Consider the following 27,595-nt stretch of genomic DNA (forward strand, 5'->3'; position numbering starts at 1 on the left):
CCCTTGCTCTCGTTTTTGGGTCACCCGAACTTTTATTCGGCCTACACGGAACCAAGCGCCTTTTTGGCTTGGTCCCGCGCATGCCTTACCCGAGTGTGTGACCTGTCTTCGGGTAATTCCTTCACAGCATTCCCTGACCTGCAGACCCAGGCCCAAATACCCCCTAGAGAATGCTTTCACTATCTTCAGATAGTTCACTTCTTCCAGGCATGCATCAAGCCCAGTCCCAACCTCAGCTCTCTGTCCCCATTTGAATCCATATGCTCCTCTGATCCGCATGCCCCAGGCATTATCTCATGTCTTTATACCTGTCTCTCCGCTGTATCCGAAGACCTCCCGCGTTACGCTGCTATGTGGGCTGCAGATCTGTCAATTAATCTCGACACAGAGTCATGGACCGATATATGGACCAATACTAAAAATTCCTCACAGAACGTAGTTGCCTCTGAAGCGAACTATAAGGTTTTGATGCGGTGGTATTTGGACCCTTCTAGAATTTCTAAATTTGTACCTAACTACTCGCCTGACTGTTTTAGGGGTTGCAAAGATCGGGGCAATCATGTTCACATACGGTGGACTTGTCCTATAGTGAAAAATTTTTGGTCCACGATTTTCCAAATACTTTCTGTATTGATGCAACACCCCATAGACCCTGACCCAGCAATGGCCTTGCTGAACTGGCTACCCCAAGATTTTACTAACGCCCAAAACCGACTTTTTCTTCAAGTAACGACTGCTGCTAAACAAACGATTGCGAAAGCCTGGAGGACACCTTCCCTGAATATATCCGAAGCAAAACATAGAGTCACGCAGGCTATGATTCATGGTAAGATAGAGGCAGACATCCTAGATAGGATTCCACTATTTAATAAAATATGGCAACCTTGGGTAGACCATTACCTACCGAAAGATTTCGATACCCGTCTCATGGCTCCTTAGCCCAGAATGGGCGCACAATATACTGTCCGTGGTTCACGTGGGCCTTCCGACCATTCCCATTCCTTCTTACCTTTTCTACCCTCTCCTCTGGTATTTCCTCTTTCCCCTATTGAGTCCCTACTCCTCTTTCTTTTTCTCTCATTCCTCCCCCTTTCTTTTTTTTTTCCAATTCTTTTTCCCTCTCCTTCTTCTTTCTTTACGTAAAACTTGTCTCGCGGAACTTGACCGTCTACAGTCACCTCTGGTAATAGTTGTTATTTCAATGATGTTTGTTATATGACTCTTCTTCCTCTGAGTTCGTAAGTTTGCTTTTACCCGGTCCCCTCGTGGGATACTTTTTGTATAAAAGGTCTTAGGCCGCGTACAAACACGGGGACTGTTCGCCCAACTTTGTCCGCTGAACAGTGTTTCGGCGGACAGTCCGCTCGTGTGTGGGCTTCAGCGGACAGTTTCAGCGGACAGTCTGACGAACAAAGTTTTTCGGAAATTCCGTAAAACTGTCCGCTGAAACTTGGTTTGAGCGGACAGTCCGCCCGTGTGTAGGCTTGTTCGTCAAACTAAGTTCCGCGCATGCTCAGAAAGGATTTACACGCCGAAGGTTGCATTGCAGTGTATAGGACGTAGTATTTCTAGTCCCGTCGTACGTGCCATTCACGTCATCGCGCAAGTTTCAGCGGACTGTTCGTTCGTCGTGTGTGGCCAAGTCCGTCCATGCTAATTTTGAGCGGACTGTCCGCTCAAACTGTTTGACGAACAAAGTTGGGCGAACAGTCCCCGCGTGTGTACGTGGCCTTAGGGCCTGTTTTAGATCTTTCTAATGTAACTACGCCTGCAAACTTAAGATGCAGCTTATCTGGTTACTCTTTGATACTGCTATCATTGTAAACTGTTCTGCTTATTCTAGTGTGTACTATTTGGCTTCTTAATAAAATTATTTGAAACAAAAAACTTTTTTCAAAATATAATTCCTATAATTTCTATGATGAATGCATATATACTGTTTTCTTCAGATATACAAAAGAATGTTGGGTAAAGATCCAGGAGATGCTAAGGCAAGCATTGGTGCTTATTATTATCTACCTTGTTCTGTTTTACCCCAAAATGTAGAATAATTCAGTGATACATTCTGACAGATTATCTTACCTGTAACTCCAGTATTTCCCTTTACCCCTGGATTGCCTATTGGTCCTACTTTCCCTGGAGGACCTGGGATTCCTCTATCCCCTCTTTCACCTGTAATACAGGACAATAATATTGACAGTTTGTAATATGTATGTGGTATAGTAATAGATACAAAGGATAATGTTTTTTTTTTTTTTAACAAACAGTGGTTCTTCATTGAGAAAAAAAGTAAGAAAACAAAATACAGATTACAGATTTATATAGATCGACAGATCAATATATCATCTTGCCATATGCGTTGAATATTACACATTTGAAATCATAAGAGTGTGTAAAGTCCACCAAGTCTCACAGCATAACAAGATTAGTGGTTTCTAGGTGTAGGACACGGCACATAGTATAGCAATTTAATTGAGACATCAATGCTCTCAAGGTTAAATAACCCTCTACCCTTAATCATATTTAATATACAATATATGTTCAGGTTAAAGTCCAGGGAGCCCAGACCTTCTCAAACTTCCAATGACAGCCACTATTAGAATAGGTCATTTTGTATAGAGGCAAGGCCACATTGACCATAACCTCCCATGCAGCCACCTCTGGTCCAAGAGGAGGTAACCATTTCAGCAATATTTCATTTTTGCCATAGTACAGGAGGAACGATATAAGCAGCTTTAAATGGTAAGGACACCGCTCATCGTCATGGATTCCCAATAGAGCAAGGGCGGAGGTAGGTATTATAGAGGAAGTAAACCCTGATGGGTTTACTTCCTCTTTGATTCCCTGCAAAGGTAAAGCATAATGGACTACTATGCATTGCATAGTAGTCCATTATGTGTCACTTACCTGACACAGGAGCCAGCGAAGTCCCCGCTGTCCCCTGTAGTTCCGAGCGTCCATCTTCTTGGTGGGTCTCGCTGCTCCGGTGCTGTGATTCGCCAGAGCAGCGATGACGTCACTCCCACGCATGCGCCGTAGACAGCGGTGGCTGTCTTCGGGTAAATATCTTCTAAACCTTATAGGTTTAGGAGATATTTCTTGGACCTACAGGTAAGCCTTAATCTAGGCTTACATGTAGGTCAAAGTGGTTTGTAAGGGTTTACAACCGCTTTAATGCAAGTTGTGTTCTAGTATTCATTTCAGTATACACCGTCCCCCAGTATGACAAGATCGAGGGGAACTCCCAAAACATATCTAAGTATGTACCCAGTTGCAATCTACAGCGGGGGCATACTGAGTCTCGCTCTGGAAAGATTCTGTTCAGTATCTCAGAGGTATAGTATAGGGATGAGCTTTGTTTTCATTGTGAACATCGGCTGTTTGCACGTTCGGCGAATAGCGAACTTTATGGGCCGTTCGCGCCAAATTTGTGTTGCGCTCACGGCCCACAATGCACTGCGCCATCGCAGTGCATTGCTGGCTCATGATTGGCCAAGCATGCACTGTGACCCCTCCAGCGCAGTATATACCTGTATCTACCCTTTATTGCTGGTGTTCTCTAATACAGCCATCTGCAAGCTCGTGGCAGGTCACGTGGCACTTGTGGCCAGTCACGTGACACTTGTAGCCGGCCACGTGGCACTTGTGGCAGGTGTCATGGAAAGTGGACAATACACAACTTGTGGCAGGTGACGTGGCAAGTGAACAATACACAACTTGTGGTAGGTGATGTGGCAAGAGGACCTGTGGCAGGTGTCGTGGCAAGTGGACAATACACAACTTGTGGCAGGTGATGTGGCAAGTGGACAATACACAACTTGTGGCAGGTGACGTGGCAAGTGAACAATACACAACTTGTGGCAGGTGATCTGGCAAGAGGACAATACACAATTTGTGGCAGGTGACGTGGCAAGTGGACAATCCACAACTTGGTCACATGGCAGGTTATGTGGCACTTGTGGCAGGTTACGTGGCACTTGTGGCCGGTCACGTGGCACTTGTGGTCGGTCACGTGGCACTCGTGGCAGGTGTCGTGGCACTTGTGGCAGGTGTCGTGGCAAGTGGACAATACACAACTTGTGGCAGGTGATGTGGCAAGTGGACAATACACCCCTTGTGGCAGGTGATGTGGCAAGTGGACAATCCACAACTTGGGGTTCGGGTTAGGTTTAGGGTTAGGGTTGGGATTAGGCTTTCCCCTTGAAGAATAAGGCTTGGACTCAGTGATTGGAATAGAATAAAATACTATTTTATACTATTCTGTTCAATTGTCTTTCTAGTCTATTCTCTTCTATTCAAATTTTTTCTATTCTAATTCATTCTATAGGAAATTCGATTTTCGGAAGATTTTTATAGATATATATATATATAACCATCTTCTGAAATTTTCATTTAGTATACAAATTTGGATCAAATTCGAATAGAACATATTAGAATATAAAATAATAGAAAAGAATAGACTATAATAAAATATAATATATATTATTTTAGTTTCCATTGTTTTAAATTATTTTCAAATCTATTCTTGAATTCGAATTTATACTATTCGAAATTATAATTTCAGAAGAAGGTCATATTCTTCTATTGTATTTTATTACATTCTATTAAAGTCTATTCTGTTCTTTACTATTCTTTAATTTTGATTCTACTGTGTTATTATTTTATATTCTATTTTACTGTATTCTTTTTTAGAAATCTATTTATATTTTTTCAATTTTTATTCAAATTCGATTCAAATTGTTTTCAAATTCGATTTGACTAGAATTGTTTTCGAATTTGATTCGAATTGTTTTCAAATTCAAATTTTTTTCGAATTCGATTCAAATTTAGTCCGAATTCGGTTGAATTCATTAGCATTGTAATTCAGTAATTCGGATGCATCTGAATGTCCAAATAATGAAAATTCATCCGAATTTCCATTTCGTAATGAAACAAAATGCACATGTCTAGTGTATAAGCCCAATTTTTCAGCCCTGTTTAACAGGGGCATGCAATACAATTTTTGATGCAATGCTTTGCAGCAGGGCTCATTCCTGCACTCCAACTAGAGTATCTGGGAGAGGTTGCAGTATTGTGGCACCAGCAAGCAGTGCCTGAGGCACAATTTTTCAGGTCCTGTTTAACAGGGGCATGTAATTACAATTCTTGATATAATATTTCACAGCAGGGCTCATTCCTGTGCCCACCGAGAGTGACTGTGAGGACTTATAGTGTTGTGGCACCACCACCACAACCACCAAAGGCCCAATTTTTCTACCACTGTTCAACAATGGCATGTAATTACAATTCTTGATATAATCGTTCACAGCAGGGCGCTCCAGCGCCCACCAAGAGTCACTTTGAGGGCTTACAGCAGTGATTCTTAACCAGGGTTCAGTGGAACCCTAGGGTTCCTCCAGAGGTTGCTAGGGGTTCCTTCAGCATTTGCAATTTCTGCCTCTCAGATAAGTTCCCAGTGACACCATTGATCTTTTTAGCTATCTGTAAGGAGGTAATTCTTCCCAATGACCACAAGTGTGAGGATCATTCTTCCCACTGACCATCACACTATTGTATCATGAGTTGTAGATTTCTAATTTTTAGCAGGGGTTCCCTGAGACCGGAGAACTATTTCAAGGGTTCCTCCATGTTGAAAATGTTGAGAAAAGCTGGCTTACAGTGTTGTGGCAACACCAACACCTTAGGCCCACATTTCTGCAGAGCATATAGGGCAGGCCCCTACTTTCAAACATTCAACTTACAAACGTCTCCTATTTGCAAATGGAAGGAGACAACAGGAAGTGAGATGAAAAAAGATGGACGGCAAAACAAATTAAACAGGGGTGATAACTCTTCCCTATGTTTTCCAAAAAGCTTAAAAATAGATTTTTTGACTGGAGCTATACTTTAAAAATGTACCAGTTCAAAATTACAAACAGATTCTGCTTAACACAACAAACCTACACAATCCCTGTCTTGTTTGCACCGCCTGTATACTCCTGTTTTGAGTATATAGGGCCTGGGGCCCCACGCCTTTCCTTTTTTTATATGGGTACGGGGTTCCCCTTAATACCTGTAGAAGACTCAAAGGATCTGGTAATGGGCAGGGGGGGGGGGGGGCTACCTATGCCATTTTTCTTAATGATTTTCATCCATATTGACGGAACCAGATATTACATTAAAACCGCAAGCAGTTTTAAATTACTTTTTTTCCGTTAAATGTCATTTTGTGCAGGGACTGTTATAAACACGGGAAACAAGTGGCACTTCACAGGCATACTATAGACACCCCCCAGGCACGATATTTAAAGGAATATTTCACATTTTTTTATCTTTAATCATCATTAAAATCAGTGCTCCCGAAAAAACTGACGTTTTTAAAAACATTTTAGGCATTGACCCATGTCCCCTGGGGCAGGAGCCAGGTCCCCAAACCATTTTTAGGACAATATCTTGCATATTAGCCATTAAAATTAGCACTTTTTATTTTGAACGTTCGAGTTCCATAGACTTCAATGGGGTTCTAAAGTTCGCACAAATTTTTGGTCCGTTCGAAATTTCTGGTGCGAACTGAGCCAGGGGATGTTCGGCTCATCCCTAGTATAGTATACATGATATAGAAATTTAACCTGTATCAGCTTATCCTGAGACGAGATTACAAGCTTCGGGCCCAACTCCAAGCAGCCCTCCCTATCCAGTGATGGGATATCCCCCTTCCAATACTCCCACAGCTTCTCCATCCTGGGAAGGTCAGTGCACAGAAGAGCACCATACAAGGCCGATAGTGGTTTGCTTAAATCTCCTGATGTCAACAGCTCCTCAATGGAGTTACCTTTGAGAACTGGAGATCTGGGTAATTGAGCATTAGCATCAAGCTGTAACTGAAAGTACCAAAACAGCATCCAGCTGGGCATTCCGAACTTCTGGATAATTAGTGAAAAAATCAGGAGGGTGCCTGTTGGCATAATATCTCATAATGAGAGTTTTAACCCCATATCTCACCCATAGCTGCGGGTCTGGAATGGTACAAAAGTGAGGGAGCCCCTTGTTGCCCCAAAGGAGTTGAGCAGGGGACAGCTGGCCAGGAGCTTAGAAGCATTGTGTGGCTGCCCTACAGACCCGCCATGTAGTGTGTATAGGTCCTGGCAATAACCAATACGCCTGTGGTCCCCAAAAGATTAAATTACAGATATCCAGTAAAAATCCCAAGAAGGACACTTCTAGATAAATGGCCGCATTAGCTCTAGAGCCCTGGAACCACCAGTATACAGACACCAGCATCACCGCCCAAAAATAGACTCTGAAGTTTGGCACTGCTAGCCCACCAGCCTGGGAGGCAGATATAGAGAAGTTTTTGCCACACGAGGGGAGGCTCAATACCAGATGAAGGAGATGAGTATATTTTCTATTTCTTTAAAAAGGGCCAAGGGGATCCAGATCAGACAGTTGCGAAAAATGTAGTTAAAGCGTTTAGGAAGCAGCATTTTGATTAAGTTAATTTGGCCTATCAAATTCAGTGGGAGCCCGGACCAGGACAAACAGCATGCTTTAAGCAAATGCAGAAGTGGTTGGAGGTTGCGGTAAAAAAAAACAGATGTCCGTCTGGTGACTTGCACGCCCAGGTATCTAAATTCCCTGACCCACCACAGTGGGGAGGACAGGGCCACCTGTGCTGCACTGTCGTCTATAGGAAAAAGGATAGATTTGGACCAATTAATCCAAATTCCTGAAAAAGTACCGAACGTGTCAAAAAGTTTTAAGGTTACTGATAGCGAAGGACCAGCATCATTCAGGTACAATAAGGCCGCGTACACACGGGCGGACTGTTCGTCCAACTTTGTCCACTGAACAGTGTTTCAGCGGACAGTCCGCTCGTGTGTGGGCTTCAGTGGACAGTTTCAGCGGACAGTCTGACGAACAAAGTTTTTCGGAATTTCCGTAAGACTGTCCGCTGAAACTTGGTTTGAGCGGACAGTCCGCTCATGTGTAGGCTTGTTCGTCAAACTAAGTTCCGCGCATGCTCAGAAAGGATTTACACGCCGAAGGTTGCATTGCAGTGTATAGGACTTCGAATCTCTCGTCCCGTCGTACGTGCCGTTCACGTCATCGCGCAAGTTTTCAGCAGACTGTTCGTTCGTCGTGTGTGGTCAAGTCCGCTCATGCAAATTTTGAACGGACTGTTTGTCAAACTGTTTGACGAACCTAGTTGGGCGGACAGTCCGCCCGTGTGTACGCGGCCTCAGGCATTGTCTGAATATAAGGATATTTTCTCCTCCAGTTGTCTCACTTTCAGGCCCTTAACTGCAGGTGATTCCCTAACTAGAATTGCTAGTGGTTCCAGGGCCAGGGCGAAGAGAGAGACAAAGGACATCTCTGCCTTGTACCCCTACACAGAGCAAACATGTCAGACATCCAGTCATTTGTGTGGACCCTTGCCCTGGGTGCTCTATAGAGTAACCTAAACCAGCGGATGTATTTGCGGCCGAAACCATATCTCTCCAATACTTTCCATAGATATACCCACTCTACCAAGTCGAACGCCTCCTTGGTATTCAAGGATGCAATGACTCTTGTGCCCTGGTTATCGTGTGGTATAGAAAGCTTTAGGAAAAGGCGTCTCAAGTTGATGTGCGTTCCCTTACCCGGCATGAATCCCATTTGATCGACATCTTAAATGACAGTGAATAATCAAAGAGCTAGCACTGTTGCCAGGATCTTTGTATCCACATTAAACAATGAAATGGGCCTGTACGGGCATCTTTGCCAGTTTTGGTAATTAACACTATGACCGCCTCTTCCATAGAGTCAGGGAGAGCCGCTAACAACGGCAGGTCTGAGAATAGGCTCTTTAGCTTGGGGGCTACAATTTCGGCAAAATTAGAGTAAAACTCGGCTGGTAGACCATATGAACCTGGGGTTTTACCCACCTGTAGGTTCTCAATGGCCAACTGTATCTCCTCCTTTAGGCATTTCCTGTCCTCCTCATCCAACACCGGAAACTTGACGAGGTCCAAGAAGGCAGTCAACTCATTGGTTGAATATTCTGCTCTGGACTCGTACAGCGACCTGTAAAATTGCAAAAAATGCTGATTGATCAACAAAGGTCCGGGGCAACCAGTAAATGTCCATCTGCATCCCTAACTCTAAGAATATGTATAGTGGGATTTTGGCTTTTTGCCAACCATGCCAACAGCCTGCCATTCTTCCCACCATGTTCGAATACTTTTTGTTGGGAGTAAAAGAGGACCTTTTTGTATTCTCTACACAGAGAAGAGATAGTTGTCTCAGGGTCCTCTGCCACACCCGATACCTGTCCGGAGTCGGAGAAGAGACATAGTCCGCCTTCAACCCTCCAGCCTCCAGAAATTCCAACGAGCAAAGCCCTCCCTCTGAAGTGTCTCAATGCAAGATATATACACTCCTCTGACCCATGCCTTAAAGGAGTCCCACTGTGCAATAGGAGATTCAGTATCCCCATTCATTGTCTAATAGTTACACACAGATTCCGTTATGGGTTCTTGCATCCAGTCGCCCCTTGCCCAAAATCTAGACAGCCATCACAGCTTAGTAGCAGGCGAGGTTGACAGGGAGAGGGTTAAGCTAAAGGGGTTCGCTTCAGTAACCAAATGAAGGCTGTCAGAGGAGGCAAAGGCCAGGTCTATTCGAGATAGGGATTAAAAGGAAGCAGAGTGACACATGTACTCTCTTGCCTCTGGATGCAGATGTCTCCACACATCTGTCAAGACAAAAGTAGAGGCCCACTGCTTCAATGTTGAGGAACCTTTTGGCGTTCCCTGTAGTCTATCCAGGTCTGGGAAAGGAACCATGTTAAAGTCCCCCAACAGAAATATAGCTGGTGTATCGTAACGTAAAAACCATGTTCATAATGTCGTTTAGTATACTAAATGAAGCTGGAGGAGGCAAGTACAATCCCACCAAAACCATTTTTTTGTCATTTATTCTAGCATGCAGGATAACATGCCTCCCATCTGGGTCAGTATGCACCTCTAGTACTTGAAAAGGCAGGGCTTTTCCATATTAAAATACTTACTCCACAGGAGTAATTGGAATAGGTTGTGTGGAAATGATCACTGACCCAGGGCTTCTGGAGCCCTTTGATCTTGGAGCCCTGAAGGTGCGTTTCATGCAGTATGCAGATGTGTGGCTTATATTTTTGAAGAAATTTGAATACCAGAGACCTCTTCACTGCCGCATTAAGGCCGCGGACATTCCATGAGATTATTTTAAACTGGGACATTGGTAAACATGTATAAAAAACAACACTCGGGTCTGGGTTACACAGGTCGCCCGCAGCATAATAAAGATGCCAGGTGACAAATATACCCCACAGGAGAAACCATACATCAATGACTGTAATAAACAAATCTGTATTTCAAGGCCTATGTCAAAAAATAAGTCAGCAAGCACCACACTAACTGTATAATAACGAACAACAAATAAAGAACAAATAAACTTTCCCAACCCACACCCCCCTCCCTGCACCCCCATCCCAATCATGGAGAGCATGAATCCCGAACATCCAGTCAATAAGACAACCCTAGGTGGACGTGAACCAGATGTGTAAGTCCACTAAAGAGAACAGCTTCAGAGTCTGAGAAATGCTGGCACTCAAATAGCATATGTTGATATCTATGTAGGGTCAGTTATCGAAAAGAAAGATTTATAATCCTCCTGGGCAAGACCCCGTGGAAGTCTCAGTCACGGTGGTAGCATCAATAGGAGGTCATGGAGTCGCCATGACTCAGGGATACGTTCTGCTAAGTAACAGGGTATATTGCATAATATGCTGCTGAAAAAAATCCTGCAAGCAGGGGCACAAACCTTAAACATGTAAAAACCTTGTGTGTTCCTGGTATAGTAATGGTGGCCAAGGTGGGCCTTCCCCATCAAACTATATCTTCCTCAGATGTAGGAACAGAAAAGGAAAAAAGAAAAAAAAAGGGGGGGAGAGAGCCACACACTGCAAGACAGTCAATGATCAAGTACAAAGAGCTGGAAGTAGTACATCTCACCTCCGTGCCAGTCAGCTGTAGGGTGGCAGGGTGTCTATCCAGGCTGAGGTCTCATGTGGAGAGCTGAAGAAAAAAGCCAATTCTCCGTCTTGAACCCTCAGGCAAGCAGGGAACAGAACACTATATCTAATATTGCGGGCTCACAATGTTGCTTTCACCTGGGCAAAAGGACTTTCTGCGCTTTTGCGTTTCAATCGAGTAGGTAGGGAATATAAGCAGCTTTCCATTTTGGTACCGAACTTCTCCCTGTATCCCAGCAGCACGAAGACCTCATCTCTGTCATGGAAGTTCAAAAGCTGCAGGATGAAGGTGCGCGGTGGCGGCTCCAGGATAGTCAGTTTGGGGGGAATGCGATGAGCTCTCTCCACCGTAAAGTAGGGAGAGAATTGTGCATTAGGCAGAAGGCCACACAGTAACTAACCTATGAACACAGCTGGATTAGTGCCCTCTGCTCCATCAGCCAACTCCACTATACAGAGGTTGTTTCTCCTGGTCTGGTTCTCCACATCGTCTGCCTTGTATTCCAGTGCCATCTTTGTTTGTAGGTTGTGGAGCACCGGTGAGTGCTCTGCGATCGTATCTTCTGTGTGGCTGATTCACTGCTCCATCTCTGAGACACGGGATCTGAGCTTGTCCACATTGTGTCTCATAATCCCCATATTAAGCTGTGAGGGTGGCCTGACACAAAGCTATTGCTGACATTATCTCTGCAACAAAGCTGACATAGGGGGAGACATCCAGCTCCTGAGGCTCTGGAGGTACTGCCTGAGATGCCGTGTTGAATTGCCTCACAACACAGCACTCCACACGTGTGGGGGGGACAGGGTTCACACCTCCCCTGTCTGTGGGAATCGGAGCCTCTTCCCCATACCCACGGCAGCCCTTGATGAACGATGTCTCATCCGGGTGTAGGCTCCTCTGCTGCTCTGCTCACAGTGCCCAGGCAGGACAGGATATCAGATTGCCTCACGGCACGGCACTTCATACATGCGTGGGATGGGGGACCTCACCTCCTAGTTCTGTGGGAATCGGATTCTCTACCCCTCACTCATGTCCACCCCAGATGAACCGCGTATCCCCCGAGTGCAGGCTCCTCTGCTGCTCTGTTCTTAGTGCCCAGGAGAAACAGGATTTTTAAACAGTGTCAGCAGAGCTCTGGTATATGCAACCGCTCAAGTGACCATCTTGGACACACCCCCCAAGGATCATGTTAAATCCTTATACATTATGGCAAAACAAATGTCTCCATTATAAAGTAAATGCTGCTGATGTAAGGTCTCTATACCCTTTCTATTTACAGGAGTGTGGTCAACTTTCTTGACTGAGGGGTCATCAAGTGTGACATCATTACAGGACACACATACAGTATCTCCCAAACGTGAGTACACCCCTCACATTTTTGTAAATATTTTATTATGTCTTTTCATGTGACAAAACTGAAGAAATTACACTTTGCTACAATGTAAAGTAGTGAGTGTACAGCTTATATAACAGTGTACATTTGCTGTCCCCTCAAAATAACTCAACACACAGCCATTAATGTCTAAACCGGTGGCAACAAAAGTGAGTAAGAGGGAGAAACAAAATAACGAACTCCACATGGAACGGAATGAATTCATAATGAATAATAAAAAAAATGTATTATAATTTATTATTATTAATTTGTTACATTCCATTCGTTTAGATACAGCATTCATTATTTCGGATAATTCGTAACTTTGGATAAATTTGTATTTGTTACATTCACTAACAGCCAAATTTTAAAAGGAAATTCCAATACTGTACCTATAATTTAATAGCTAGTAATAGTTAAGTTATTAGTTACTATTTTCAAAATTTGGGGTTTTTGAATTTCCTAATTTTCCAATTTACGAATTTACGAACTTTCAAATTTACTAATTTTCGAATTTAGGAATATTCAAATTTACGAATATTCAGGAAAATTTGTTAAACGGTTTTTGTTCATTTGGATATTTCTAAAATAAGAAATTTGTCACAATTTGTAAAAAAACAAATCAAAACAAATTGCTACCACAGATTTTTAGAGTCTGAAGACTCCTTATGCAAGACTGCTAGAGATCATTGCAATAAAACCTTTAACCACAGAAGATTTTACCCCCTTCCTGACCAGAGCACTTTTTACAATTTGGCACTGCGTCACTTTAACTGACAATTGTGCGGTCGTTCGACACTGTACTCAAATGAAATTTGCGTCCATTTTTTACCACAAATAGAGCTTTCTTTTGGTGGTATTTGATCACCTCTGCGATTTTATTTTTTGCGCTATAAACAAAAAAAGAGCGACAGTTTTGACACAAAAACAACATTTTATACTTTTAATTTCTTCATCAGTTTAGGTCAATATATATTCTTGTACTTATTTTTGATAAAAAAAAATTGCAATAAGCATATATTGATTGGTTTGTTGCACAAAAGTTATAGCGTCTGCAAACTATGGAAAAGATTTATGGCATTTTGTAGTAGGAACAAACAATATGGTTCCTCCCCTCTGACAGCACAGGGATTTGTGTGTTTACATACACAAATCCCCACTCTGCGGCTCTCGTGCATGCGATCGTGCATGGTCCCCCGTTGTGCAGCAGGAACATGTGCCCTCTGGTGGCCAAAAAATGGAAGGACATACCCGGATGGGATTTCGCCCAGGGGAGCCATTTTGCCACATTATATCTGTATATGTGACATGGCCTGGAACCAGTTAAAAATCAATGCTTATGGCTTTTTGCTCCCTATAGCCCTTTTAAAAATGACTTGTATGACGTGATATTTTTCTCAGAAAGATCCAAAATATCAGAGCAAAAAAAAAAGGTGGACAGCATAGAAAAAAAAGTAAAACAGTATGTGTTAAATTAGCAAAACCATTTAACTACTAGAAGCCAGTCTAAAAGAGCACACAGTGTCTGCAGGGGCCCCAAATGCTTGTCCACATTATGAACAGCTAGGAGTAGAGGTTGTCAGAAATACAATGGATATAAAAAGTCTACACATCCCTGTTAAAATGTCAGGTTTCTGTGATTTAAAAAAAATGAGACAAAGATGAATCAAATCAGAACTTTTTCTACATTTAATGTAACATATAAATGGTAAAATTCAATTGAAAAACAAACTGAAATCTTTTAGGGGTGGAGAGTAAAAATAAAAAACTAAAATAATGTGGTTGCATAAGTGTGCACACCCTCTTAAGACTGGGAATGTAGCTGTGTTCAGAATTAATCAATCACATTCAAACTCATATTAAATAGAGGTCAGTACACACCTGCCTTAATTTAAAGTGCATCTAATTAACCCCAAATAAAGTTCAACTGTAGGTCTTTCCTGACATTTTCTTAGTCGCATCCTACAGCAAAAGCCATGGTCAGCAGAGAGCTTCCAGAGCATCAGAGGGATCTCATTGTTAAAAAAGCATCAGTCAGGAGAAGGGTACATAAGTATTTCCAAGGCATTAGATATACCATGGAACACAGTGAAAACAGTCATCATCAAGTGGAGAAAATATGGTACAACAGTGACATTATCAAGAACTGGACTTCCTTCCAAAATTGATGAAGAGATGAGAAGAAAACTGGTCAGGGAGGCTGCCAAGAGGCCTACAGCAACATTAAAGAAGCTGAAAGCTGAATGTGACAACAATCTACCGTATTCTTCTTATGTCTGGGCTATGGGGTAGAGTGGTAAGACGGAAGCATTTTCTTACAAAGAAAAACATCCAAGCCCAACAAAATTTTGCAAAAACACATATGAAGTCTCCCATAAACATGTGGGAAAATGTGCTATGGTCTGATGAAACCAAGGTTGAAATTTTTAGCCAAAATTCCAAAAGATATGTTTGGCACAAAAACAACACTGCACATCACCAAAAGAACACCATACCCACTGTGAAGCATGGTGCTGGCAGCGTCATGCTTTGGGACTGTTTTTCTTCAGCTGAAACAGGGGCCTTAGTCAAGGTTCAGGGAATTATGAACAGTTCCAAATACTAGTCAATGTTGGCACAAAACCTCCAGGCTTCTGCTAGAAAGCTGAACATGAATAGGAACTTCATCTTTCAGCATGACCATGACCCAAAGCATACATCCAAATCAACAAAGGAATGGATTCACCAGAAGAATAATAATGTTTTGGAATGGCCCAGCCAGCGCCCAGACCAGAATCTGATTGAAAATCTGTGGGGCGATCTGAAGAGGGCTGTGCACAGCAGATGGCCCTCTCAATCTGACAGATGTGGAGTCTTTTTGCAGAGAAGAGTAGGCAAATATTGCCAGGTCAGGATATGCCATGCTGATAGACTCTTACTCAAAAAGACTGAGTGCTGCAATAAAATCAAAAGGTGCTTCAACAAAGTATTAATTTAAGGGTGAGCACACTTATGAAGCCATATTTTATTTTGTTATTTTTACTTCCCTCCACCTAAAAGATTTCAGTCTGTTGTTCATCTGAGTTGTACAGTTTATAGGTCAAATTAAAGGTGGAAAGGGTTCTGCAATGATTTATATTTGTCTCATTTTTTTACATCACAGAAACCTGACATTTTAATAGGGGTGTGTAGACTTTTTATATCCACTGTATATTACAATCAGGCACACATTCTTTGGGGTAAAAGCAGTATTGAAATGCACAGCTCTGAACATTAGCATTATGGCTTGTGAAGACATTGTTTGTCCTCAGTCAGCTGCAAATATGTATCATCTTGGTAAAACATATTTATATATTTTTTACTGTGCAGTAATTTTAAACAGTGGCATGATTTTTCTTGTCTATTTCTATACTGGGTTCATAAGGGCTAACAAATGTTTATTAGGCATTTTATTTCCTGCCAGCCAAATGACAGATAATGTACAGTAATGCCCAGTACACACGGTCGGACATTCGGACCACAAAATCCGTCTGATTTTTTCCAGATGGATTTTATCTGAAACTTGTGTTGCATATACACGTTCGCACAAAGTTGACGGAAATTTCGATCGTTCTGAACGAGGTGACATCAAACACGTATGTCGGGACTATAAACGGGCCAGTAGCCAATAGCTTTGGTCTCTTAGTTTATTCTGAGCATGCGTGGCAATTTGTCAGTCAAAATTGTCTACACACGATCGGAATTTATGCGATCGGATTTTGTTGTCGGAAAATTTTAGATCCTGCTCTCAAATTTTGTGCGTCGGAAAATCCAACAGAAAAAGTCCGATAGAGCCCACACACGATCGGATTTTCCGACAACATAATCCGATCGGTCTTTTTCCATCGGAATTTCCGACCCTGTGTACAGGGCATAACACTGCTGCATGGACATAACTAATATGAACATTTCAGAACATGTATGGGTATTTCAAACAAATGTTGAGATTAAAGTTAAAGTAAAAAAATAATGAATCTCACCTGGATCACCCTTTGGTCCAATAGCCCCATCTCTTCCATCTCTACCATTTAAACCTGGAAGACCTTGTACAATGGAGCAAGTGGTTGGTGTTTCTGAATCTCCCAGAGTAAAAAAAACAGCCACAACAACTAGAATGCATAGACACTTTGTAAGATAATTCATAGTTCAGCCGTTCAATCTGTGACAAAATAAAAGCATCAGTTCCCCTTCATGTATTACATATATGTATTGTTCAACGTTAATGTCATAAAATAATACTTGCCCAGGTATTGTTGAAGTAATTCAGTTTTCTTTACTATCTGGATCTGCTCCCAACCAAACTTGTATCACAAAAAACTATTTCTGTGGCATGTGTTCGTTTTATTTGCAAAGATATCGATTATTCTGGATTGTCTGGAACTTTGTACTTGGTGAAAAAGGTCAATGTCTAGATCTGGAACATGTATGTTTTTCATGCATTCTCCTTTTGGTAAAAATCTGAAAGTTTACTACTACTGTAGATAAAAAAAAAATATATAAAGAAAAAAGTGGGCTGTGCTTATTATATAGAGTTCCCTATAATAGCATTAGAAAAATAGGCACCCATGTTTTATTTTGCTACAGTGAAGTGTTAAGGCAGAATAATTCAATACACCTGAAAAGTTCTGGTATATCCCCCTTTCAAAAGCTACAGCATGCTATCATGTTTTGGAAAGTCTTGATGTATCATATTCTCCCCACGGCATGTGGTGTTTTTCCAACATAATGTTATGCAAGGAAAAATTGGTCCTTTTTTAAGCTCCTCATCCCATCATTGCTTAGGTTGGGTTGCTAATGTTGGAAAACGGATAAAATGTTATGCCGAAGAGCTTCACATTCCTTGTTTTGTTGAGTATTGTGTAGCTGTCCAGTTTATTGCAGCAATTATAAGGCTACAGCACGATTGTGAGGTTATCCAGAAAGTTGGCACAGGGTCGATAGGGAACTGTGTCCTGTGGTAGCATACTAAGTTAACCCTGCTACATTTGTATAGAGTAGATAGGACATCTACACTATATGGTGTTAACGTTTCTAGATATTTGAGCATCATACCTACAGAATAGGAGCTGGTTGGAAATCCCATTCCAAAGCAATGGCCATTAATGTGGAGTTGGCCTCCCCTTTGTGGCTACAAAAGCCTCCACTCCCCTGATAAGGCTTTCTACAAGATTGTGGAGTGTATTTGTGGAAAAGGAGCATTTGCAAGACCAGGTACTGGTGTTCCAAAAGAAGACCTAGTTTGGAATTGGAATTCCTCCTAATGACACCAGCAATGGGGCACACTTTCTACCAATGACGTCAACAATCAGGCCCATTGACACCAATGATGGAACACAATTCTTCCCAATGACAAAAATGCTATGGCACAATTCCTCCCACTGACACCAAAGATGGGGAATTGTTTTTTCCCACTGATTTTGAGACCTTTTCTACTCCCAATGGCCATAGACCAAACCTCCCAAAAGTCCATTTTTTAGAAAGTTTGGAGAACTCTGCACTACCATATAGGTCAAGGTTATGTGTATGCCACTCTTGTTCCCTCACAAAAAAACTTGTCAAACCATATCTTTATGGACATAGCTCTGTGCACGGGGGCATAGTCATGCTAAAGCAAGATGGTCATTCCTCAAAGTATTGTCATAAAGTTAAAGGATCACAATAGTATAAAAACACCTTTGTATTCTGTATTATTAACAGAGCCCTTCACTGTAAACACTGGAAATCAAAAATTTGAAGGGGTGTCCACATAATTTTGGCCATATATTAGGTATGATGGTCTGGTATCCCCAAACTTTCAGCCACATAGTGATGTTAACAAAGGTTTAACCTGTTTAGAAGGACAAACTGTTACTTATTTAATTTTTTACTAAACGAAGTCTTTGGAATTAATTAACTACTTAACAGACAGATGTAGGAGACAGCTAACAGCACAAACTGTCAGTACATGAATAAAGGTTTGTGGACACCTAACTGTATAGCCAAAAGTATGTGGACACCCTTCCAATTTATTGAGCAAAGAGAAAGCCAAAAAAATAATATGGAGGAGACAATTCGTCTCAACCCCAATTCCTCTGTGAATTTCTGAATAGCATCTCTCTCCCTCAATTATCAAAATCTCAGTGTTCTAACACTGAGAAACCTTTCTGGGGTGAGGAGGTAGCGCAGGTGATTTCATAATCTCAAAAGAGGCTCTGCTCTGGTCCCAGATGGTCTTTTGAAAAGTTCTTAAAATCTTTTGGCCCCCTCCTATCTCCATATCTGACACGTTTCTTTAATTCAATTTGTAATGGTAAGCCCACTGATTGCGCATCAAATGTAACCTTTATTTCAGTCATTCCTACAGAAGTTAACAATTATAGACCCTTTTCCCTGATCAACAACGACCTCAAGATCCTGACAAAAATATTAGCCAATAGAATGTCCACATTTATTAGTTTGTATGTGCATAAAGATCAGGTGGGGGATATCCCAGGTAGACAAGATTCGGACCAGATCAGGAGGGCAATAGATATGATTTTACTCCTGCACTCTCCATGGGATGGTGGTACTCACCAGGAAGGATTTTTACTTACTACTGGTTTACAGAAGGCTTTGGAAGCAGTAGAATGGCCATATCTATTTGAAGCTTTATAGAGCTGGGGCTTTTGCCCCAACTTTCTGGGGACATGTCACACTCTATAATCAAATCCAATCACACAGGTAAGTTTGCAGGGGTGCTACTCGGATCCCTTCCCCATTACTAGGGGGGACGAGACAAGGGTGCACCCTTTCCCCCCTGATCTTTGCAATCGCAATTGAGACCCTGGCCATAACAATCAGAAATAACCCTAATATACATGGGGTAAGTTGTGGCTTCCAAACCCACAAGTGTGCTCTCTTTGCTGAAGATCTCCTTCTTTTGGTCACATCTCCATTAATCTCTACTCCCAATATTGTCAAAATCTGACAAGACTTTGGGAAAGCTTCAGGGACTTCAGGTGAACATGTCCAAGTCAATAGCTCTGAATATCACCACCCCCCACCCAATCTGGTGTCAGAGGATAAAATCCCATTTCCCGTTTGCATGGAGCCCATCTACAATCCCTTATCTGGGGGTTAACCTGGCTTCGAGTATAGACCAACTCTATAAGGCTAACTATCCCCCACTGTATAAGAAGATGACAGAGGACTTAGAATGATGAGCCAGAAGTGATCTCTCCTGGCTGGACAGAGTCAACTCTACTATAAGTGCATGTCCACATATGTGATATTTGTGTGCATGAAAACACTACCATATGTATCCATACATATTTGACTTGTTGTGTCTGAACACAACTATAGTAGAGGTGGCTGGCTGCACAAACTTAAAAGACAGCTTTGCTCCAACCATGTTTTTACATGGCAGGCCTGAAGTTTAAATGTGCATGAAGTGCCCACATTACAAATAGAGTAGAAGGAAAGGAGAAGAGGTTTCTAAGAACACCCCTTTCATCATGGGATTAGGGCAGGAGGCAGTTTCAAGGCCCCTCCTGTGTGAATGAGTCACACAGGTGCCTTGTTAGGTCAAGTGCACTGAGGTGAGGTCACATGGCCTGTAGGGGGGAGAATACTAGGCTAGGATTGGCAAATTTGAGGTACTGTCACATGGCAGAGTAGGATAGGCTGTGTTAATTTTACCTCTGAACCTTCCATAAACCACCTGAGCCTGCCTATAAAAGGGTGTTCCGTGAAGGGGAGCTCATTCGCCTCAGAAGGCATAGCCATGGTGCTACCCACCCTCCCACACAAAATTTTAAAAATGTTTTTTTTTTTTGGCAACCGATGTTGTATGATAAACTCTGTGTCTGTTGTATTCTTTTTGGTAAGTTGCCTTCCTGTCTGTTATCCCATGTGTATTTCCACAATAAAGTTCTTGTCCTTAACAGTAGAACTATCTGAAGTTTTGGTGCATATTTCTGCAAACAATGACCACATGAACTTAACTATACAAACATAAAAGAACAAAAAAATATGTACAAAAGTGACACGTGTTCAATTTTACATAGTATGTCAACTACAACCATAAAACTTTTTTGGACAGAGGTCAAGTGATCTTTGATTTTCTCTAAGGCTCCATGCACACTGAAGCTCAAAAAAGCTATTTCTGGACGCCAGATTGCTGGCAGAAAACGCTGGTTGAAAAACCTGCTTTTAACAGCTTTTTATACTAGCGTTAATGAGCGTTAATGAGCGTTTTACAGCGTTAGCGTTAATGGGCGTTTTTTATAAAAATACACAGAGGACACTCCAAAAATCCCACAATGCATTGAAAAATAGAATGCCGAACACTAATGAACGAGCGTTAATGAGCGTTTGTCGTTTTTTGCCGCTGAAAAACGGCACTTTGAACGCGAATTTCTGGCGTTCAGAAAAAAGCCCATAAACTCCACTGCTCATTAAAGCTGAAAAACGTCCATGTGTGCATGGACACATAGGCTAACATAGAGTGGAGTTTATGGGCTTTTACAAAAAACGCCCAAACGCCAATAAACTGCAGTTTATCAGCTTCAGTGTGCATGGAGCCTAACTTTGATGAGCACTTAAAAATATCAGATACCAATCTTTGGGCAGTGAGGAAATTTAATCCCTGTTCCTCAGACAGATGATGTGCTGTTGAAGATAAGAAAAAATAAAGAAAAAACAGGAAATGTTTGGGAAATGGAGTTGATGTTAAAAAGTGTATGTGTAGTCGATTACCTGTGCTACTTGTGATGGTCTCAGAGGAATGCTGGGCCTAGTCTGCTTCAACGTCTGTTATAGTTTGGGATGGTTCTGCATCATCATCATCGTCTGGTCCTATAGCAGTAGCTGGGACTGTGTCATCAACCAGAACAATATCCATTCCTGTTGTCATGGTTCTGTTCTCAAAGTGTGCTTTCCTGGGTCTTTCTAGGTTTATGAAAGAAAAAAATCATGAAAAAAAGCATGCATGCTAAAGAATATAGTTTGCATTGATGAAGACATTGCAGAGAGACTACATGAATTACATGCCTAGCTGAGAGAGCAGAAATGTCAGAAAATAAGCTAAAATACCTTTTTGGATAATTCTATGTATTTTATGCAACTGGGCTTCCTCCCCATGCTTCAAATCAGACCATCTCTTGCGCAGCTGTTCGCTCCACACCATTTCTACTCCAGCACATGGACAACCTTCTCCATGATGTTGTCTTTTCTTCTATTAGGCCTGGGGTCGTTTTTGCGTCTCCCATCATAATCATTTTTTTACAGAATCTTCACCATAGTTTTCATCTCATCCAGGGACATAAGTGTTGCCTTTTTTTTTTTTTAAACTTTCCAGGCTAAATTGGTCTTGAACAGCATGCCCCTTTTCTTCAGCCATCGTTCTGTTGCTAAAGATGGTGCTGGATGAAGAGGGGCGGAGCTTATAAACTCCCATAAAGCACCATGGTACAGTCCGACCCGGCACACAGAACATACTCTCGCTCGATGCCACTGACCAGCCAAATGATTACACTGACCAATACACAGAAGATTCGGAACAACTGAAGGTAAGCAGACCAGTACAATAGTTATAGGGCAAGGGTGACAAACTCAATTTCATCGTGGGCCGCATCAACATTATTATTGCCCTCAAAAGGGCCGGTTGTATCTGTAAGATTAGATGTCCAGCGCATCCCCACCCCTTACATTAGATGTCAAGAGCCACCCCACCTTTAGAAGTTGAGTCTCCCACTCTCCCTTACATCACATACATCACAGTGCACCACCCCTTCCTTATGCTGCTGCTGGGAAGAAGCTGGATGCATTGCTTGAAAGCAAAAAGTAAGGGTCTGGAGGAGGACCAGAGGAGGGCTGGAGCTCTCCTGCAGCTGCAGGAGAGGTGCAAGGGCCACATGAAGTGGCCTGGAGGGCTGGATTCGGCACATGGGCCTTGTGTTTGTCTCCTGTGTTCTAGGGTATTAATTGTTAGTTGTAGTTTGTCAACTGAACAATGATGCATTGTTTCTTATTACCAGAGCAATGGTGGACAAATTGACCTCACCACATTTCCTGCCAAAATTCCTTGAAATGTGCCGAGACCTTCCATGTCTATGGAAAGTACGCTCCAAAGACTATTCAGACCCTCAAAAACGTAATGAAGCGTATACTAAATTAGCGGAACTATGTACAGTTGTGTATGCCAAAACAGATATATCCTATGTTAAACAAAAAATTGCAATCTTCAAAAAAGAATTGAATAAAATGAATGAATCCAAAAAATCTGGTGCAGGTGCAGATCAAGTATACGTGCCACGCCTGAGGTATTTTGAGAGTCTTCAATTTCTAACTGACCAGGAGGAAGCACGACCCTCTGTGTCAAGTTTAGACAGTATCAGTGGAATTATTTCAGGAGATGAAGAAGAAGGAACATTTGAGGAAATGGCAGACAGTCAGGTAAGTCATCATATTTTTTGGAATACACTTTTATATGTACAGATCACAAAATATCCTATAATAAAAATTGAAGATAATACATAAAGAAATGCAAAACACATCAAAATTGAAAGCACATGTACCTTTGTACTTTTTTGAATTTTTAACAAAAAAATAACAAGACACCTGTGTTTAGTACTGAAATAAGATATAAATGTACCACTCAAAAATACATATATCATTTAGAGATTATTTTGCCAATCTACTGCTCCACGACCCAGAAAATATTGCATATTATCCATTCTGACAAGCAAGTTGACTGGAGAGACATGGTGGGGCACAGCCTAGGTTTAATAACCCTTCTGTATCATTAGAGTACATAGTGATCCTGCTCAAAAAATGTGTATAATAAATTATATTAAATAATTAAGAAATCAATATATACAATAATGAGTGATTCAAGGCCAAATGGAGTATGTCACTGGTAATAGTCCTAAAGGATATAGAAAATATGCACCATCTCATCAATCCAGGTATAAAAAGTCTCTCAAATAGTAAATCAAAAAGATGTGCAGAGCTTACTGTGAGCCTGACTTCTGCACCAACTACTCTTTAATACTATAGAAAGAGAAGTGAAGGAGTGGAAGACCCCCTGGTGATGGAGAACAAGATAAACAGGAGAATTCCCTAAGTCAGATGTGATTATAAGAAAGGAGTGGAGGTGAGAGTTCTGAGAGCCCAGATTTGTATCTCCCTGATTTTTTTTGTTCTCTTCTATGTGTGGGAACCAGCTTTTAGTATATATTCTTTGACACATATTTTTGATTTACTATTTGAGAGACTTTTTATACCCGGATTGATGAGAGCATATTTTCTATATCATTTAGGACTATTACTAGTGACATACTCCGTTTTGCCTTGAATCACTCATTATTGTATATATTGATTTCTTAATTTTTTTTATATAATTTATTATACACATTTTTTGCACAGGATCACTATATACTTTATTTATTTATTTAGTATTATGTGAATACTATTAGACCCTGCTGCATATATATATATAGCACTTTAGGTGTATTTTATATGTGTATATTCACCGATTTATATCACTTGGAGCATTTTATCGTCTATGATATTTTATTTACTTTTAGTGCACTGTTTACATGTTACTAGCACTGAGAATAACATTTTAGCAATTTTTTTCTACTTTGATCCATTTTTTACTATTTATTACACGTAGGACCATCCTACTTATTTAGTAGCGCGAAGGCTCTCTATTATCTTCTGTATCATTACGCCACTCATAGGGATGAGCTTCGAGTTCGAGTCAAACTCATGTTCTACTCGAACATTGCCTGTTCGCCTGTTCGTCGAACAATGAACAATTTGGGGTGTTCGCGGCAAATTCGAAAAGCCAGGAACACCCTGTACAAGTCTATGGGAGAAATCTAAAGTGCTAATTTTAAAGGCTAACATGCAAGTTATTGTCCTAAAAAGTGTTTGGGGACCTGGGTCCTGCCCCAGGGGACATGGATCAATGCAAAAAAAAGTTTTAAAAACTGACGTTTTTTCGGGAGCAGTGATTTTAATAATGATTAAAGTGAAACAATAAAAGTGTAATATTCCTTTAAATTTCGTACCTGGGGGGTGTCTATAGTATGCCTGTGAAGGGGCGTCATTTGGACGATGCTAAAGTAGCCTTTATAATTATAATAGAAGGAGCCAGATTTTGCTGGTGGCGTTATGCGAACATGTTTGCCATCTATGGCGGCACCACCACAGTTGGGGAAATTCCAATAATTCATTAAATTGTTTAGCTGTTGCTTTCCATTCCTCCACAGATGCCGGTAGCTGTGCAAAGGTAAAAATATATGTTAAAAAAAATGTAAGGCTTTATTCTAGATAAATTTTTTTATTTTGCTTTATTATACAGGATATATTTGGCAATGAAACACAAACTGCCACATCACCACTAGTAAGCAGGAACAAAAAGAGAAAGACAAGGCAAGATTATACAGGCAACTTTCTACTACAAGCATCTGCAGTGTTAAATCAGAAGAGGGATGAATATGATGACCTGGGTGCATTTGCTGCCAAGAAAATACGTAGGATGTCAGAAGACCAAAAACAATTACTGAAACCATTACTCATTCAGCTTCTTAAAAAAAAGGGTTAAGGGGGGGGCTGACCACAAATACGCACTTAGCTAAGCACAAAACCACATACACCCAATCATCGCAACTACCTCAACAAATGCATCAGTGGCACTTACCATAACACAGCAGGATCGTCCACAAAGCAACTGGGGACAGGATTATCAGTACACATCTTTGTGAATCACATACATTCGGTTTAAAATATGTTATTTCTGTCAGTTTGACATGTTATGAACTAGTTTGAGTTTACTGATATGTTTAGAGCTTCTAAATTCAAAGTTTAACAAAGCAAGTTGTACAGTGTTTGAGATTGAAAACTAAAAGCACTGTGTCATTACCTTTAAGTATTCGTCTTGCATGATCCTTATGATGGCTTGGCAGGTCTCAGGTATGATGCGGCCAAGCGACTGGGCAGAGATTCCAGTGGTTAATTTGAGGTCTTCAAAACTTCATCCAGTTGCCACAAAACTAAGTGTTGCTACCAGTCTCTGCTCCACTGTGATGCTAGGTCTTAAGATTGTGTCCATTTTTGTTATGAGGGGTAACACTTTACTCAGTAGTAGCTGAAAGGTCTCATCAGACATCCTCAGATAGTTTTCCTTCAGCTCTCATACCAATCTCATATGAGAGAAGTCATCACGGTTCTTCAGACACTCTTTACTCCATAACCTTCGTCTTTTGCTTCTGGGTTCCTCTGCTCGCTGTATAGCCATCACTCCAAGCATTACTATGGCAATGGTCCTCTCATCCATATCCATATTGAAGGTGGTGCAGTAGATCTCTACTACGCACATCGCTCATTATGACGAAAGTACATTGATCCTCTGTGCGTTTACGTGAATAACAGGAAACCACAGTGCAGAGGTCAAAAACATTTTGACACTTCCTTTTTATATGCACAAACCACACGAAAAAAGGGTACATTGATGTTCATAAACGATTTATTGTTCGAAAATAGTTACTTACCTGATGGCGTGATCGTTTGCTCCCACAAACGTATGTTCATTTTTCGAAAACGCACTCAGCCGATTTTTCATATAGTGTATGGCCAGCATTACTAGTAGAGGCAGCAGTTCTTTTCACCTAACCTGTATAATAATAAAAAAAAAATTCCTTTATTCTTTCTTTATATTTTTTCCTGCTGGTATTTATACCTTGCGCTGACTCACCTACACTCATTTTACACTGCTGGAATGACTCAGTGCCGGTCTAAAGGCACATGAATTGTGAGTACACATTTTTATAATTGGGGATGTTTACCTTGTTGGTTTAAATACATTTTACAAAAGCATATTGTGCAATGATGGCTATTTACTTTTTATGAAATATCAAGATTTGAGGAGTAACTAGTGGCAATCTAGTTGGAGAAACACCAGTAAAGTGGAGTGGTTATCCCTATATGAACCAAAGGCACAGTTTTTTTCTAGGTTCTGGTGAGTGACCTTTTCAGAAGGTGGTGGTGATGCACGAAGTGGTGAAAAGGCTTCTTAAATTGCATGAATGTGATTTTGAGCACACTACGCACATGAGATTTAAATTATAGAATTGTGAAGAGGACTTTGGGAAATATTGTTAAAAACCTGTGTCCTGCAGTTTTTGATAACTTTGCAATTTTGCACTTGATAATTAAATAATTTGCACTATAACTTTTCACTACAGAGTTATACAGTTTTGATGTTTGTGCACATTTCCCCGATACTGTTTATAGTGGTAACATTGTATAAGCACATTTTTTCACTTTATACGTTTTTTTTCCAAAAAATTTTGAGCACCAGCCGCCACTGGTATGGGAGAAGTCCACCTGGAAAGGGGAAAGAGCGGGAAGAGGCCAAGCAATACAGCTGGTGCACAAGTGCACAGAATGCAGTCTGGAAGGCAGAATGAGCTGAGTTTCACAGATGGCTGACAGTAGACAGCACCAGAGATGAGGGGTGAAGAGGAGATCACAAGTGTTGTGGTGAGCTGGGAGTGTGTGCAGGCAGGATGCACTGACACATTTTGTACACTAGGTGGCGTGGACTTTTTCAGAGTAATGTGCTCACATTGACCTGCAGCTTAAATGTGTTCAGAATTTCTTCAAATTCATGAAGGGCGATCGTGACCACCGCAGCGGGTGCCGAGGCTTCCATCGCAGCGCTCGAGGCTACCACAGACTCGCAACTCAGCTTGGCGTTCCATCAGCAGCATTCAAGGTAACAGCGGGTGCTGAGGCTACCACCGCAGTGCTCAAGACTACCACAGGCTTGTAGCTTAGCTTGACTATTTAGCAGAGGGATTAAAGGCTACAATGGGTACAGGCTACCACTGCAGCGCTCGAAGCTACTACATACTTGTGGCCCAGCTTTTTTCTGAAATTTCTTCAAATTCACGAGGGCCGATTGCGGCGGGTGCAGAGGCTACCACTGCAGTGCTCGAGGCTACCACAGGCTTGCGGCTCAGCTTGGCTATCCAGCAGCAGAGTTAAAGGCTACAATGGGTACAGAGGCTACCACTGCAGCGCTCAAAGCTACTACATACTCGTGGCTCAGCTTGGCCACCCAAAAGCGGGACTTAAGGCTTTCCTTACAGCATTTTAAGTCTTCACTGACTGGCCACCCCGGATGGACTATGCCAGGACACCA

The 27,595-nt window shown here is 41.6% G+C and overlaps 1 protein-coding gene and 1 long non-coding RNA gene across 3 annotated transcripts in view; one reads left to right on the top strand and one right to left on the bottom strand.

The window, feature by feature from the left end:
- LOC143930048 (mannose-binding protein C-like) overlaps nucleotides 1-16,826 on the bottom strand; it is a 92,239-nt gene extending 75,413 nt beyond the window's left edge. The window contains exons 1-3 of one of the 2 annotated variants that reach the window (XM_077453944.1): nucleotides 16,667-16,826; nucleotides 16,404-16,582; nucleotides 2,083-2,172 (exon numbers count right to left, since the gene is read on the bottom strand). In XM_077453944.1, coding sequence (XP_077310070.1) covers nucleotides 2,083-2,172; nucleotides 16,404-16,566 — 253 coding nt within the window. In that variant the 5' untranslated portion in view covers nucleotides 16,567-16,582; nucleotides 16,667-16,826. The remainder of the gene's footprint in view (nucleotides 1-2,082; nucleotides 2,173-16,403; nucleotides 16,583-16,666) is intronic. The other variant, XM_077453945.1, reaches the window with a different exon arrangement.
- LOC143930050 (uncharacterized) lies at nucleotides 12,317-26,493 on the top strand. The gene is made up of 3 exons (XR_013262693.1): nucleotides 12,317-12,390; nucleotides 22,673-22,836; nucleotides 24,752-26,493. It is a non-coding gene; the product is annotated as an uncharacterized LOC143930050 (long non-coding RNA).
- Nucleotides 26,494-27,595: the final 1,102 nt, after the last annotated feature.

Source organism: Lithobates pipiens, unplaced genomic scaffold (assembly GCF_037356315.1).
Source record: "Lithobates pipiens isolate NorthernLeopardFrog02 unplaced genomic scaffold, aLitPip1_a1.2 Scaffold_25, whole genome shotgun sequence".
Lineage (NCBI taxonomy): Eukaryota > Metazoa > Chordata > Amphibia > Anura > Ranidae > Lithobates > Lithobates pipiens.